The sequence below is a fragment of the Rattus rattus genome, chromosome 4 (genome assembly GCF_011064425.1).
Source record: "Rattus rattus isolate New Zealand chromosome 4, Rrattus_CSIRO_v1, whole genome shotgun sequence".
Taxonomy (NCBI): Eukaryota; Metazoa; Chordata; class Mammalia; order Rodentia; family Muridae; genus Rattus; species Rattus rattus.
Window position 1 is genome coordinate 3,578,407 of NC_046157.1, and position 16,006 is coordinate 3,594,412.

General features: G+C 46.2%; 1 protein-coding gene across 10 annotated transcripts in view; it reads right to left on the reverse strand.

Moving 5' to 3' along the window:
- Tango2 (transport and golgi organization 2 homolog) overlaps positions 1-16,006 on the reverse strand; it is a 44,983-nt gene that overhangs the window by 10,992 nt on the left and 17,985 nt on the right. For 8 of the 10 annotated variants that reach the window (XM_032899911.1, XM_032899914.1, XM_032899906.1 and 5 more), the window contains exons 2-3: positions 12,480-12,573; positions 4,358-4,446 (exon numbers count right to left, since the gene is read on the reverse strand). In XM_032899911.1, the coding sequence (XP_032755802.1) occupies positions 4,358-4,446; positions 12,480-12,535 (145 nt within the window). In that variant the 5' untranslated portion in view covers positions 12,536-12,573. The remainder of the gene's footprint in view (positions 1-4,357; positions 4,447-12,479; positions 12,574-16,006) is intronic. The other 2 variants (XM_032899915.1, XM_032899916.1) reach the window with 1 other exon arrangement.

Below are 16,006 nucleotides of genomic sequence, written 5' to 3' on the forward strand. Positions count from 1 at the left end.
AAAAAATACAGGACAGGGGTTGGGGATTTAGCTCAGTGGTAGAGCACTTGCCAAGCAAGCGCAAGTCCCGGGGTTCGGCCCCCAAGCTCCGAAAAAAAGAAAAAAAAAAAAAAAAAAAAAGAAATACAGGACAGGGTTGGGATTTAGCTCAGCGGTGAGCCTTGCCTATATGGCAAGCCAGGCCCTAGGTTGGGTCCCCAGCTCTGAAAAAAGAGAAAAAAAAAAAAAAAAAAATACAGGACAATACAGGTAAAGCCCTTAAAGAAGAAACACAAAAATCCCTTTAAAAAATTACAGGAAAACACAAACAGGTGAAGGAATGAACAAAACCCATCTAGGATCTAAAAATGGAAAAAGAAACAATAAAGAAATCACAAAGGGAGACAACCCTGGAGATAGAAAACCTAGAAAAGAGATCAGGAGTCACAGATGCAAGCATCTCCAACAGAACACAAGAGACAGAAGAGAGAATCTCAGAGGCAGAAGATACCATAGAAAACATAGACACAATGGTCAAAGAAAACACAAAATGCAAAAAGCTCCAAATATAAAACATCCAGGAAATCCAAGACACAATGAGAAGATCAAACCTAAGGATAATAGGTATAGAAGAGAGTGAATTCCCAACTTAAAGAGCCATTAAATATCTTCAACAAAATTATAGAAGAAAACTTCCCTAACCTAAAGAAAAAGATGTCCATTCACATACGAGAAGCCTGAAGAATTCCACATAGATTGGACCAGAAAAGAAATTCCTCCCGTCACATAATAGTCAAAACACCAAATGCACAAAACAAAGAAAGAATATTAAAAGCAGTAAAGGGAAAAAAGTCAAGTAACATATAAAGGCAGACCTATCAGAATTACATCAGACTTCTCACCAGAGACTATGAAAGCTAGAAGATCCTGGGCAGATGTCATACAGACCCTAAGAGAACACAAATGCCAGCCCAGGTTACTGTATCCAGCAAAACTCTCAATTAACATAGATGGAGAAACCAAGATATTACATGAAAACCAAATCTACACACTATCTTTCCACAACTCCAGCCCCACAAAGGATAATAGGTGGAAAACTTTAACACAAGGAGGGAAACTGCACTCTAGAAAAAATAAGAAAGTAATCTTTCAACAAACCCAAAAGAAGATAGCCACACAAACATAATTCCACCTCTAACAACAAAAATAATAGGAAAAAACAATCGTTGGTCCCTAATATCTCTCAAAATCAATGGACTCAATTCCCCAATAAAAAGACACAGACTAACAGACTGGATACATAAAAAGAACCCAGCATTTTGCTGCCTACAGGAAACACACCTCAGTGACAAAGACAGGTACTAACTCAGAGTAAAAGGTCCCAAAAAACAAGCTGGAGTAGCCATTCTAATATTGAATAAAATAGACTTTCAACCAAAAGTTATTGAGAAAAATGGGGAAGGACACTTCATATTCAAAGGAAAAATCCACCAATATGAACTTCCAATCCAGAATATCTATGCTTCAAATGCAAGGGCAGCTACATTAATAAAAGAAACCTTACTAATCCTTACTAAAGCTCAAAGAACACATTGCACTTCACACAATAATAGTGGGAGATTTCAACACCCCACTCTCATCAATGGACAGATCATGGAAACAGAAATTAAACAAAGACACAGTAAAACTAACAAGTTATAAACCAAATGGATTTAACAGATATCTATAGAACATTTCATCCTAAAACAAAAAATATATCTTTTTCCCAGAACCTCATGGTACCTTCTCCAAATTGACCATATAATCAGTCACAAAACAGGCCTCAACAGATACAAGAAGACAGAAATAATCCCATGTATCCTATCAGATCACCATGGACTAAAGCTGGTCTTCAATAACAACAAAAACAACAGAAAGTTTACATACACATGGAAGCTGAACAATGCTCTACTCAGTGATAACTTGGTCAAGAGAGAAATAAAGAAAGAAATTAAAGACTTTTTAGAATTTAATGAAAATGAAGGTACAACATAGCCAAACGTATGGGACACAATGAAAGCAGTGCTAAGAGGAAAAGAAAATTCATAGCTCTGAGTGCCTCCAAAAGAAACTGGAGAGAGCATACATTAGCCTCTTGCCAACACACCTGAAAGCTCTAGAACAAAAAGAAGCAAAAGGGAAATCAAACTCAGAGCTGAAATCAACCAAGTAGAAACAAAAAGAACTATACAAAGAATCAACAAAACCAGGAGCTGTTTCTTTGTGGAAATAAACAAGATAGATAAACCCTTAGCCTGACTAACCAGAGGGCACAGAGACAGTATCCAAATTAACAAAATCAGAAACGAAAAAGTAGACAAACAACAGAAACTGAGGAAATTCAAAAAATCATCACATCTACTACAAAAGCCTATACTCAACAAAACTGGAAAATCTCAATGAAATGGACAATTTTCTAGATAGATATTAGGTATCAAAGTTAAATCAGGATCAGATAAACCATCTAAAGAGTCCCATAACCCCTAAAGAAATAGAAGCAGTCATTAAAAGTCCCCCAACCAAGAAAAGCACAGGACCACATGGGTTTAGTGCAGAATTCTATCAGACCTTCAAAGAAGACTTAATACCAATACTCTTCAAACCATTCCACAAAATAGAAACAGAAGGAGCACTACCTAATTTGTTCTATGAAGCCACAATTACGCTTATACCTAAACCACACAAAGACCCAACAAAGAAAGAGAACTTCAGACCAAATTCCCTTATGAATATTCAAAATATCCCATAAGATTCTCACAAACCGAATCCAAAAACACATCAAAACAATTACCCATCATGATTAAGTAGGCTTCATCCCAGGGATGCAGGGATGGCTCAATATATGGAAATTCATCAACATAATCTACTATATAAACAAACTCAAAGAAAAAAAAAACTACATGATCATCTCATTAGATGCTTAGAAAACATTTGATAAAATTCAACATCCCGGTTGGGGATTTAGCTCAGTGGTAGAGCGCTTGCCTAGCAAGCGCAAGGCCCTGGGTTCGGTTCCCAGCTCCGAAAAAAAAAAAAAAAAAGAAAAAAAAAAATTCAACATCCCTTCATGGTAAAGGTCATGGTAAAGGTCATGGTAAAGATCAGGAATTCAAGGCTCATACCTAAACATAGTAAAAGCCATATACAGCAAACACTCCTACAGCTGATAAACAACTTCAGCAAAGTGGCTGGATATAAAATTAACTCAAGGGCTGGAGAGATGGCTCAATGGTTAAGAGCACTGACTGCTCTTCCAGAGGTCCTGAGTTCAATTCCCAGCAACCACATGGTGGCTCACAGCCATCTGTAATGAGATCTGATGCCCTCTTCTGGTGTGTCTGAAGACAGCTATAGTGTACTCATATACATTAAATAAATAAATCTTTAAAAAATAATAAAATAAAATTAACTCAAACACATAAGTAGCCTTCCTCTACTCAAAAAATAAACAGGCTGAGAGAAAAATTAGGGAAATGACACCCTTCACAATAGAATACCTCAGTGTTACCCTAACCAACCAAGTGAAAGATCTGTATGACAAGAACTTCAAGTCTAAAGAAATTGAAGAAGATCTCAGCAGATGGAAAGACCTCCCATGCTCATGGATTGGCAGGATTAATATAGTAAAAATGGCCATCTTGCTGAAAGTAATCTACAGATTCAATACAATCCCCATCAAAATTCCAACTCAATTCTTCACAGAGTTAGAAAGAGCAATTCTCAAATTCTCAAATTTGGAAGAACAAAAAACCCAGGATAGCAAAAATTATTCTCAACAATAAAAGAACCTCTAGGGAAATCACCATCCCTAACCACCAGCTGTATTACAGAGCAATAGTGATAAAAAACTGTATGGTATTGATAGAGAGACAGGCAGGTAGATCAGTGGAATAGAAGACCATGAAATGAATCCACACACCTATGGTCACTTGATCATTGACCAAGGGGCTAAAACCATCCAGTGGAAAAAAAAGACAGCATTTTCAACAAATGGTGCTGGTTCAACTGGAGGTCAGCATGTAGAAGAATGCAAATTGATCCATTCTTATTGCCATGTACAAAGCTCAAGTCCAAGTGGATCAAGGACCTCCACATAAAACCAGATACACTGAAAACCAATAGAAGAAAAAGTGGGGAAGAGCCTTGAACACATGGGCACAGGGGAAAATTTCCTGAATAGAGCACCAGTGGCTCTAAGATCAAGAATCGACAAAATGAGACTTCATAAAATTGCAAAGCTTCAGTAAGGCAAAGGACACTGTCATTAGGACCAAACTTGGGGAAAGATCTTTACCACCTACAGTAAAGAGCTGCTCAGCAGGTGTGGAGACGCACTTACCACTGAGGATCTCGCTGTTGTTCTCCCAGAAGTCTGCCAACTTGGACGGCCTGTGGTAGGCTTCATCTCTGTTGGCTGCCAGGATGAGCCTAGGAGAAGAAAGTTCAAGGGAAGCCATGTGCTGGGGACGGCTGCATGTGATCCACCATGGAGCCTGCAGCCTCTCGTTTAACATCAAATCTACAACAGCAGCAACATGAATGAGAACCCCACGGCCGCCCAGTCCCCATCATAAATCCACAGGAGCTCTAGGCAGCTTGGGGGAAGCCACAGGGCCCCTGCTCAGGAGACAGGCTGGTGCTGGGAAGAGATGGGAGAAAGTATGAGGCCGGGTATAAAGATAATGAAGGAGGCATGGGAGGGGTTTGTGGGAATGGAGAGGGTTGAGGGATGTCACAAACTCAGAGCTGAGAATTCTAGTAAAATGAATATTCACTGTCAAGACTGCCGACATTGGGCAGGTACGTGAGGTGATTCAGCAGTTAAGAACCTGAACTGCTCTTCCAGAAGACCGGAATTCAGTTCCCGGAACACACGCTAGGAAGCTCACAATTGTCCCAGCTCCAGGAAACTCCACACATCTGGTATCTGTGGGCACCTGTACTTTTGTAAATAATTTAAAATAATAATTTTATTTTATAAAATTAAATTATAAATATAATTTAAAATAATAATTAAAATAAACCTTTTTAAAAGATTGCCTACATGAAGACAATGTTCTTTTTATACAGATTTCTTTTCAAATAAGAATGTCAGATCAGGACTGGAGAGATGGCTCAGTGGTAAGAGCACTGACTGCTCTCCCAGAGATCCTGAGTTCAATCCCCAGCAACCACATGGTGGCTCACAACCATCTGTAATGGGATCCGATGCCCTCTTCTGGTGTGTCTGAAGACAGCTACAATGCACTTATAGACATAAAATAAATATATCTTTAAAAAAAAAAAAAAGAATGTCAGATCAGCAATGAACTATGTGTTAAGGCCCACGGGCGTGGTCTTAGTACTTTACCCAGATGTTAATGAAGTTTGCTGAGAACCTCACAAATAAAACTGAAATCTGAGGGGTTGGGGATTTAGCTCAGTGGTAGAGCACTTGCCTAGCAAGCGCAAGGCCCTGGGTTCGGTCCCCAGCTCCGGAAAAAAAGAAAAGGAAAAAAAAAAAAACCTGAAATCTGTTTACAGTAAAAGTAACTTCGCCCTCCCTGTCACCCGTGTGACCTTTACTTTGTCAACTACTCTGACCCAGTGCCCCTGAGGAGCCACTGTATGAGTTCTACAATCCTGGAGACACTCTTTCGGGAGGCATGGAATCTACATGCACCACTGAGATGCACCTTCAGAAGGACCGAACTCTCATACACTGCAGACACTGAAGTGCGCCTCTCCGGGAAAGCCCACCTTTGCCCCTGGGTGTGTCTTATCTCATACCTGTGTTAAAATCTCTTCTCAATAAACCCCAGCTTTGCTTCATACTGAGTCACTCTGAGATCCCCCCCACTCCCGGTGGTGAAGTCAAGCCTAGAGAGGCAGAGGCAGAGGGGCAGATACAAGCAGATCTCTGAGTCCCAGGCCAGACAGGGCTACCCAATGAAACCTCCATCTAAATTTAAAAAGAAAGAAGAAGAAGAACCACACTATCACACTTTACTATCTTACCTGAGTGAATATCTTCCAGGCTGCTGCAGGAGGCAGCATGGAAGAATGGAGGTGTATCTCTGGTCTCTGCCTGATCTACTAGGTCTTCTGGGACAGCCTCATTCCATCTCGTACCCCAAAAGTGTCTGCCCAGTAAAGGATTCCTCACAGTATTACCAAGCATACAGGGGCCAAGCTGGGGTGGGGCACTTTCCTCCTACCGATTTGCCTGTCCACTGCAAACCCCCTAGCACACCTAGAACTCCCATCAAAAGGAGCTTGAGGACACACTGGATGCCAGTAGCACCTGGGGCACGGGGATCCTCTGGGAGACCACCCTACCTTGTTTGTAGAACAGCTCTACAAACCAGAACCGTCTGCTTCTCCTGTAGAAGCCTTACCACGTCCAGACTGCCCTGCCCCCCTTGTCCCAGTTCTCACTTCCAGGACAGTCATCTAGGGTAGGGAGAGGTCATCACTGTCCTTGATAAAGACACAGACACTCAGAACAGCTCTGCACCTTCAACAAACGAGTTCAGTGCTGCCCCCTTTGGGGTAGGGATGTTCCCAGTGTTGTCAGCAATGCCAGCATTCACAAGGGCACATTTTTGAGCCCAGCCTGCAGTGGCTAGGAGGAAGAAACCATAGCACCCAAGGCATGGGCTGCAGTGAAGATGCGTGGACTGGGCTAAGAGACCCCATTTTCCCAGGGGTGGGGTCAGCTTCTTCCCAGCTATACTCAAGGTTTTTGCTCAAGTACCCTCTCTATTCTTGTGTCCCAGACTCTGGAAAATGAATTAGTTGGGGAATAGTGGAACCAGGCAGTCCCTCCTGGTAACCTATGTTCTCAACAAGCACTGCCCTGAGAGCCAGGCCAGGACCATGGCCCCAGGAACTGACTCTGACGTCAGTCTATTAAATGAAATGTGAAACAAATAAATAAAGGTGGGGGGGGCAAAAGCTGTCTAAGCAGAGTCCTATCTATCCTAGGTGTTCGGCTCCTTGTTTTTGAACTTTGTACGTGGGCACCGTTATGTCAAGGCATCGCCTGCATGCAGCGCACGAGGCCAGAACAAGAACTGGAGTTACAGGTGGCTGTGAACCGCCATGTGGGTGCTGAGACTCAAACCTGAGTGATCTGGAAGGACGGCCACTGCTTTAGCTGCCGAGCCACCTCTCCAGGCCCTCAACGACATATTTTAAAGCAGGAAATGCGTGTGCCTAGTTATTCAAGAACACTAACTGCTGATGGCTTGCAGAGATTCTGTAATTTAGGGATGTACTGAGAGATAAGCACCCACCTCAAATCCTAGGTGAGAGCAGAAACGACTCCCAGCTAACACGTGGAGGGACTGTAGTGCCTATGAAGGTCCATCTGTGCTCCGAGTTCAAGTTTCCAGCAGCATTATAATTGGCACATGGTGGCCTGTCTGCCATTCCAGTCCTTGGAGCAAACTGACCATGGGCTGCCTCTAAGGCAAGCTCTGGATTCTATTGAGAAACCCTGTCTCGGTGAATAAAGCAGACGGTGATTGAAGAGGGTTTGCAAAATGAGCCTCAGGCTTCCACATGCATGTGTGCAAACGCATGCACACAAGAGTGCCTACAGACGTGCAAGCACACCACATGCTCATGAAACACATCTTTAATTAGAATGCATCATTTTTAGCTTTGTGCATGGGAGGGAAAGAAACACTAACATTTCCCCCAGGAAATGAGGGGACATGCTTGCATCTAAATTTATAAAGAATGCAAGTTTCACCAGATCATGGCTCTTTGGGTGACTAGATGTGCTACACTGACTCACTGTGGTTATTGATCAATCTTGTCAAAGCTGTTTATATGAAATACTCTTATAGACAACCTAATCAGTTAGAGACTTTGAGGTAAACGCAACTACCGCCATAGTGATAAGCACTACTTATACGTTTGACCTGACCTATTCCCGTAGAAGGCATTACGCTAGCTAGGTTAAACTAAGGTCCTGGGGTCAATAATTGCTTTATTGTATTTTATTTCACAGTGCTAAGGACTGGAGCTAATTCTCTACTACTGAGTTTTATGTACCTTAAGCCCCAGGAATTTCAAGCATCTTTTCCAGTTTTGTATTTTATGATTCTGATCTGGGAGACTTTAGGGTGTTTGTACTGATCTTAGGGGTTGTGGTTTGGGGGAATCTCGGCAGGGATCCACAGCACTGCCCACTTGTCCTCTTAGTGAACAAGTCAGAAGGCTGCTTGGCTGCGCCGATGGTGACGGCTGGGGGCTGCAGTCTGCCATTGTTACTGGACATCCCTGGAGCTGGAATGGAAGTAGCTACTGAAGTGAGCTTTGCCCACAGAGTTGGAAAAATATGGTTTGCTTTTATTCTGTTTCCCAGGGCTGATTTAGTGAGATCATCTTCATCTCTGTCAGAAACACAGACCTGTATGTTGATAGTTGAGCGCCCGACTCTCGCCCCATCGCAGATCACCATATGCTGGTGGCTTCGACAGTAGCAGTTTATTGTCTTAGTAGCTGGGGAGGCTGGAAGTCTAAGAGCATGGATCTTCCACCGAGGTCCCTGACTTCTATCTCTCTGATGATAGCAGCCTCTTTCTGTGTGTCTGTATTCTTGTCTCTTCTCAGGACACTCGGCATATCGAATCAAGGCAGGCCCACCCCTGTAACTTCATTTTACCTTAATCACTTCTTTGAAGTTCTACCTCTAAAGAGGGTTGTATTGTGATATACTGGCAGTCAGAATTTTTATTTATTTTTTATTTTTTGGTATTTTGATATAGCGTCACTCTGTACCTCTTGCTGTCCTAGAACTCAGAGAGAGCCACTTTGCTCTGGCTCTGCTGTGCTGAGATTAAAAGCCTGCACCACTACACCCAGCAGCAGTTAGAATTTTTTTTTTTATTTTCTGATTTTTAAAAACGATTTTATTTATTTTGTGACTACACTGTTGCTGTCTTCAGACGCGCCAGAAGAGGGCATCAGATCCCATTACAGATGGTTGTGAGCCACCATGTGGTTGCTGGGAATTGAACTCCGGGCCTCTGGAAAAGCAAGTCAGTGCTCTTAACCGTTGGGCCGTCTCTCCAGCCCCTGTAGTTAGAATTTAAATATAGGAACCTGGACACAGTCTACCCCATAACACCCTGTGGTTGTATGTAGCTGTCATAGCTACGTTTTTATTGCTGTGATAAAACATCGTGACCAAAGGAACATAAAAGAATGTGTTTAATTTGGGGCTTACAGTTTCAGAGGGTTAGAGTCCGTGATGGCCAAGCCAAGGCTGACTGAACATTGAGAACTTACACCCTAATCCACAAGATGGAGACAGAAATGAGTGACTGGGAGTCTTTTGAAGTCTCAAATCTCATCCCCTGTGACACACCTCTTCTAACAAGGCGCCTATATGTTCTAATCCTTCCCAAACAGTTCCACCAACTGGGGACCAAGCATTCAAACACATTAGCCTATAGGGGCATTATCATTCAAACCACCACAGTGGCTCTAGTCAAGTACCTGTGCCCTTGGTGGTTTGACTTTATAAGAACATAGAAGACTTTTCTCCCACTTCAAATGCTATCTGTAACAGCCACAGTAAGACCTGAGGACCACGCCTGGATTCATGATCATTTTTTTCCCCAGAGTTCATGTTGCCTGCATTGGCCTCGAACGCCTCCTAATCCTCCTGCTTGCTTCCCCACTGCTGTGAATACCTACGTGAGCCACATCTGGCTTCCAATTGGCATTTAAGGCTCAGGTCTTTTAAGCCAGTTTTTTTAATTATCCTATTGTTGACTGGGTCAAGGTTAACGGTTTCAGACTAACTAGATGTAGAGATGATGATTTGCCGCCATGAGGCCCAGGATTGATGAAGCAGAGGTCTGAGGTGGGTGGAGCCTGTCATATACACAGGCTTGAGTATGCCCTTGTTGGGGAAGAACAGGAGAACTTTAGCCACCCAAAGCAAGACAAAGCTTTCAGTCCATGTCTCAGGGTGTATCTGTTAACAGCTGAGCCTGGTTGAAGGCTGTGAGTATGGGGTAACCCCCAGGAACGGGGATGGCAGCAGTGTTGCCTCTGTTGCTGTGTGTCTGTCCTCTTCCTCCTTCCCATCTGCCTGTCCTTCCTGAGCCCACTGTGTGACTGGGATGGCACATGTCTGCAGCCACAACACATAGGGCTCACCAAAGGCTTCACTACCTGATGTGTACGATGTACATTTACCAATTTCCTTCCTTCCTTCCTTCCTTCCTTCCTTCCTTCCTTCCTTCCTTCCTTCCTTCCTTTCTTCCTTCCTTCCTTTTTTTAAAATGTACTGTATGCATGTTCTGCTGCATGTACACCCGAATGCCAGAAGAGGGCATCAGATCCCATTACAGATGGTTGTGAGCCACCATGTGGTTGCTGGGAATTGAACTCAGGACCTCTGGGAGAGCTGACAGTGATCTTAACCACTGAGCCATCTATCTCGCTAGACCCCCACTTGCCAATTTCTTATCTCTCTTTCTTCCTGTTTTAATTTTACCTGCAGGTGTTTTCAAGGAACAAAAACTATCAAGCAGGCTCTGGCCAAACCCGGGATCCACATATCACCTAAGACTACGGAACTGTTTGCTAGGCTGTGTCACCCCAAACAGAAACACGACTTTGTCTTTGCTGGTTCAGGGAAGTCTGCGTGAGCATAAGGGCCAAGGAGAGTAAGGAGGGGCCATGCCACTTCCCAGCTTAGCAAGTGAAGGCTCACACCCACCCTTTACTGCCTATGCTGTAGAGATGAAGTTCAGCTTGGTTGCTGGTACAGTTAGGTTTTAACAGAAGACGCAGGAGACACACTCAATGCTTTTACAGGTAGGAGGCTCCTGAAACCTGGGGTTCCCCAAGTCTTAGCTCCAGCAATGCACAATATAAGTGGCACCAATAGGCAGGTACCTTCACCTAGCACACGCTCTGTGACCAATGTCATAACTTCAGGTACTTTAGAAGGTAGACTCCAGCAGGATCTAGCCGGATGATACCTGAAGAACATCTTGGCCACTAAGGAGTCACAACTGTACAATCCATGAGTGAGCCCCCCCACCTTTTTTTTTTATATATAAGTACACTGTAGCTGTCTTCAGACACACCAGAAGAGGACATCGGATCCCCATTACAGATGGTTGTGAGCCACCATGTGGTTGCTGGGATTTGAACTCAGGACCTCTGGAAGAGCTCTTAACCGCTGAGCCATCTCTCCAGCCCCCCACTCCTTTTTAATTGTATGTGTATGGCTGTTTTGTCTACATATATATTTGTGTATTACTGGGGTGCCTGGTGTGTGTGGAGGTCAGAAGAAGGCTCTGGGTTCCCAGGGACTCAAGTTACATACGGTTATAAAGTACTACGTGGGTCCTGGTAACAACCCCAGCCTTCTAGAAGAGCAGCGAGCTATCTCTCTGGTAGCCCACTGTGACGTAATATGGGAGTGGCGGATAGGGCGCTGCTCTGTGTGAACAGTGTGGCGACTGCTTCTCACTTCCGTTCTTCAGGAATTCATTACTCTGTTCCGTTCTCGCCAGACAGCTCTGTGATGTGACTAGCTGTTTGTATCGTTTTCCTTGCAAGATTCCATGTGCAGAATGGACCCTGTCTCTCGTTACCCTCCTGCCAGAGCGCTAGAATCAGCTCCTGCGGCCTGATCCCACTCTGTTGCCCGTCCTCTGTAGAAGAAAAAATACTAAGTCCCTACATCCTAGACTAAAACGAGGGAGCTCAACCACTGTGCCAGGCGTGGTGGTGTCTGTCATTCTGCCAAGTGGCTCAACATGAGAACTTCACTGAAACTACTTTATTTCTGCAACGCATATTAAATGCCCCAGACAAATGTACGAGAGGAATTCCCAAGTCCATTTCCCATTCTTTCTTGTGCTCTACATGGACAAGCGAATGCTGGCATGTGCTATAGAACAGAGGGGGGTGCTGCCAACAAAGGGGGTGCTGCCTGAGTTCGCCTGCAGGGAAGCGTCCAGTTCCCTTCTCTGCCTACTGTCTCCCATGTCCTTAGCCGATACTCAGTTACTCCAGGCAAAATCCATGGATGCTTACCCCAGCCTGCCTCCAGCCGGACACCTCCCCCAACCCAACCCGGCGGCTCACTGTCACCACACTCCAGTTCTTCAGATGTGACTCTAATCACAGCCCACGGACCTTCACCTCATCCCTCCGTCTCATCCCTCCGTCTCACCACACCGCGCATTAGCTCCGAGCCCTTGCTCTAGGATGGTGTTCCTTCCAGCACCCCCTGCTAGGCAGCCTCTGTCCGAGACAGCAGAACCATGTATAGGATGTCCCCGGGCCTCCGGAGACCAGGACTCAGGTCACTCAGAGGCTGGTCACACAGCCAGCAGCCTGCCCTGTCTCTTGCACACATGGCACCCCCGGGGTGAGGAGCAACCATGGACCCCAGGCCTGGGGCAGCACGGCAGAGGCAGAACAAGGGCGTTCGTTACCTGTACGCATTTTTGGAAACGGGACGAGGATCGAACTTAAAGAAGATGATGCACATGGGTTGCAGGGGTGGCTTTGCTCGCACGGTCACGAGGTCTGTGGGAAAAGGAGAACAATGAGCTATGAACAGCAGTGTCAGAGGGCCTTTTGGACGTCTCCATCAGTGGATGGGGCTCCACTGGTGAGCACCAGACGCTTGGGGACATAACGGACATCTCCCTTCACCTGGGCCCCTCGGCATCAGCTTTTAAGTCCACCACCATGATACTCCCTTACCCTGGACGCACTACACAGGGGTGGTAAAGCGGGTGCTGGAAGGAGCAGCGGCTGCAATAGGAGCCACACGTGAAGCTGGGGTGAAAGGGTGGCAAGTCCTCTTCCCAGCAGTAGCACCAAGTCCTGCCCGTGAGCCACAGAGGGAGACTCCATCTTAGTCCACGGTCCCCCAAGGCCGGGCATCGGGGCCCGCTCACCTAGCATGATCTGTGACCTAGCACACGCCCACCCAAAGGACCTAATGGCTCTGCGTACCCACATTAGTAGGCAGAAACCAGTGCCAGGCGTGTGCACACCTGGGTGCTAAGTAAACATGGACTAAGTACACAACCCCTTGGGGCAAGGACCCCATGCTGCAGAGCCCCTGGGGCCCAGAAAGCATTCCCCTACTTTCTAATCCTGAGATCAGAGCTAATCTCTGTGCATCGACTCTGGAAAGGAGACTCGCAGAGCCCTGAAACATACACGAGAGCAATGGTAGCTCCAGGACACAGCTAAGGCCTGCAGCTGACACCTGGGGCAGCCAAGAAACCGTTCCAGCGTTGAGGGAGCCAAGCAGTGAATGGACGGGTAGACGTGAGTTTGCTGGCGTGCCTGAGCAGGAGTACGTGTGTCACTTTGCAGGTGTGTACCTGTATCTGTGTCTGTGTGCGTTTGTCTCTGTGAGTACGTGTATATCCAGAGGAGAACACAACATCCCAAATGGAATATGCCTTGGAGGTCAGGGTCACTGGTGTCCTATCTTTGGAGGCCCTGGGGTAGGTCAGGCTGTGCTCGCTCTCAGGACTGGAGGGTTTGTGCGGTGGCCCTGGTCCTAGGTGGTATGCATGCCAAGACCATCTGACTCCGGTGCCTCCCAAGAGGCAACACACGTGTAAGATGGCTCTGTGGGTCAGGCCCTTGATGGCCCTCCTTGTAAGAGGTTAGCATAATGCACCCAGAACCCAGCCTAGTCTCTTCAGTTTAGGGCACTCCTAGCCCCAGTCTCCATGCAGCCATACAGGGCGTCACCTTAGATGAGGGCCTTCAAAGCCTCGCTGGGGCACACTAGCAGAAACCTCGGAGTTGGAGGCCTAGGGACAGCGTCATTCGTGCCTTCAGGAATTCTAAGAGCAGCCATGACAGCCTTTGAAGCTCCAGGGACATCAGGGGTATCACTGTGGCAGACACTGGCTACTCTGATCTTGGGTCTGTGAAATGAAGTGTCTGCAGTAATTGACATCTCAGAAATGAAATGAGCAGTGCTCCACCACAGTGTAGAGGGGCTTGGGACACAGCCTGTCATGGCTACATCTTGCCTTAGAGCCCTGGGGAAGCAGGCAGGCTCAGCTTTCTGGGACAATGCCACAACTGTCCCAGGGTATCTGGCAAACCGGGGCTTAGATTCCAGCAACTTCCAGAGAGGAATAAAGACAAAGCCATGTAGAAGGCTGAGACAAATGCTCACAGGGTAAGGGAGGACTACACCCACAGCTATCTTTAGAAGCTTGCGGGATACTGTGTATGAATAAAAAAGGAAAGCACGGTGTGGTGGGAGGGCTTGAGCTCAACTCCAGGAACTCACACATAACAGCAAAGAACTGACTCTACAAAGTTGTCATCTGACCTCCCCAAGTATGCTGTGGCATGTATGCCCACACCTACACACAACAAGAATCATACATAATATTTAAAAAATAAAAATGGAGAGGCTGGGTGATGGCTTAGCCACTGAGGAAACTGGCTGCCCTTCCACAGGACCCAGTTCAATTCCCAGCACCCACACAACAGCTCACAACCATCTGTAACTCCAGTCTCAGAGGCTCTATTCTAGCCTCCGTGGGTACCAGACACACACATGGTGTACACACATACATGCAGGCAACACATTCATACATAAAAAATTAAAAATAAAATAAAATAAAATGGGGGTGTTCTAAGAGAAATTGTGGTATACCTAGCATTCCATTAAACAGGGACAGAGCCACACTGTGGGGTAAAGGACCCTAAAATTCAGTGACCTTGGCAATTAAGAAAGATTGACATGCATATCACAGACCAGAGAAACAAAAGCAGCTATGGGATAGAAAAAGTAAGAGAGAAAATCAGGTGTCAAAGTACAAAAAGGAACCTTTACAAAGTTCTTTGAAAAACAACAGCCAGAGGGACTACAAAGCCCGACAGCACTATGAGGAGTGTGTGAGTGTGTGTGTGTGTGTGTGTATGTGTGTGTGTGTGTGAAAGAGCAGTGATAAATTCAAGACCAGAGGACCATGAGACAGCCCAGCAGTTATCCAGAGGCAGTGCAAAGAACTAACTTCGTGCTGGGCCTCGGATATACCTGCCCCTCCTACCAGCTGCTGGTGTTAGGGAAGAGGCCATCACTATGGACCTTAGACTCCTTTGGTCCTCCCTAGGCTGTGTAGCACACGGGGCCCCTGGCAGAGGCAGCTGTCAGCAGACATAGCCAGATCAAGGGCTTCTCCAGTTCAGTTGCAGGACCTGCCATCCTAGCTGGCCCAGGAGGGCAGCAGACCAGCCCTCTAGGTTGGAGAGATGGGGAGGGCTCCATGGTCCACAGGAAGGCCATCGATGTGTCTCCAGGCAGCCTGGAGTTGGAGGTGCTGTCAGAGCTCAGGGCTGCAGCCTCGATGAAGACGCAGTTATTGGGAGAGAAGGACCAGAGGAAAGCCAGCCCCTGGGAGGGGACCATCAGGAACTGCCTTTCTCTCCAATCCCTCACCCCCCACTCAAGCCAGGCCCGCTGCCCCACAGCCCCTCTGCTGTCTCTGGCCAGCAAATTACTCCTCATATCTTTCCCGATAATACCTCTCCCATAACACATCCTGCCTTCATCTAACTCCAGATGTTTCCCCCAGGAAGCTGCTGGCAAGCCCCTGTGAATGCCAGGTGTCCCCAGCCTAGTGCCCATGGATCTGATGTTCTTTTCAGGGCACGGTGAGGCCCCCTCTGACAGGCCGCTTCTTTAGTCCTTTTCTAGCTCCTGTTCACCAGAGCCTAGAGTAAACCCTGAGTCCATTCTGATCATACACTGCATACAGAGAAAGTAGGTGTGTAGACAGTCAGAACCGCCTCACAGGGTCAACACCCTGAGCACATCAGATGCTTCCCATGTTCTCTGGACCAGCAGAGCCCATGGAACCACAACAGACCACATGGACTACAAGGGGTCCTTAAGAGACCTGGGGAAGAGATATGCCTGGCTTTCCTCATGATAATTCTACCTTGCCACTCCTGGGCTTATTAGCTAGTG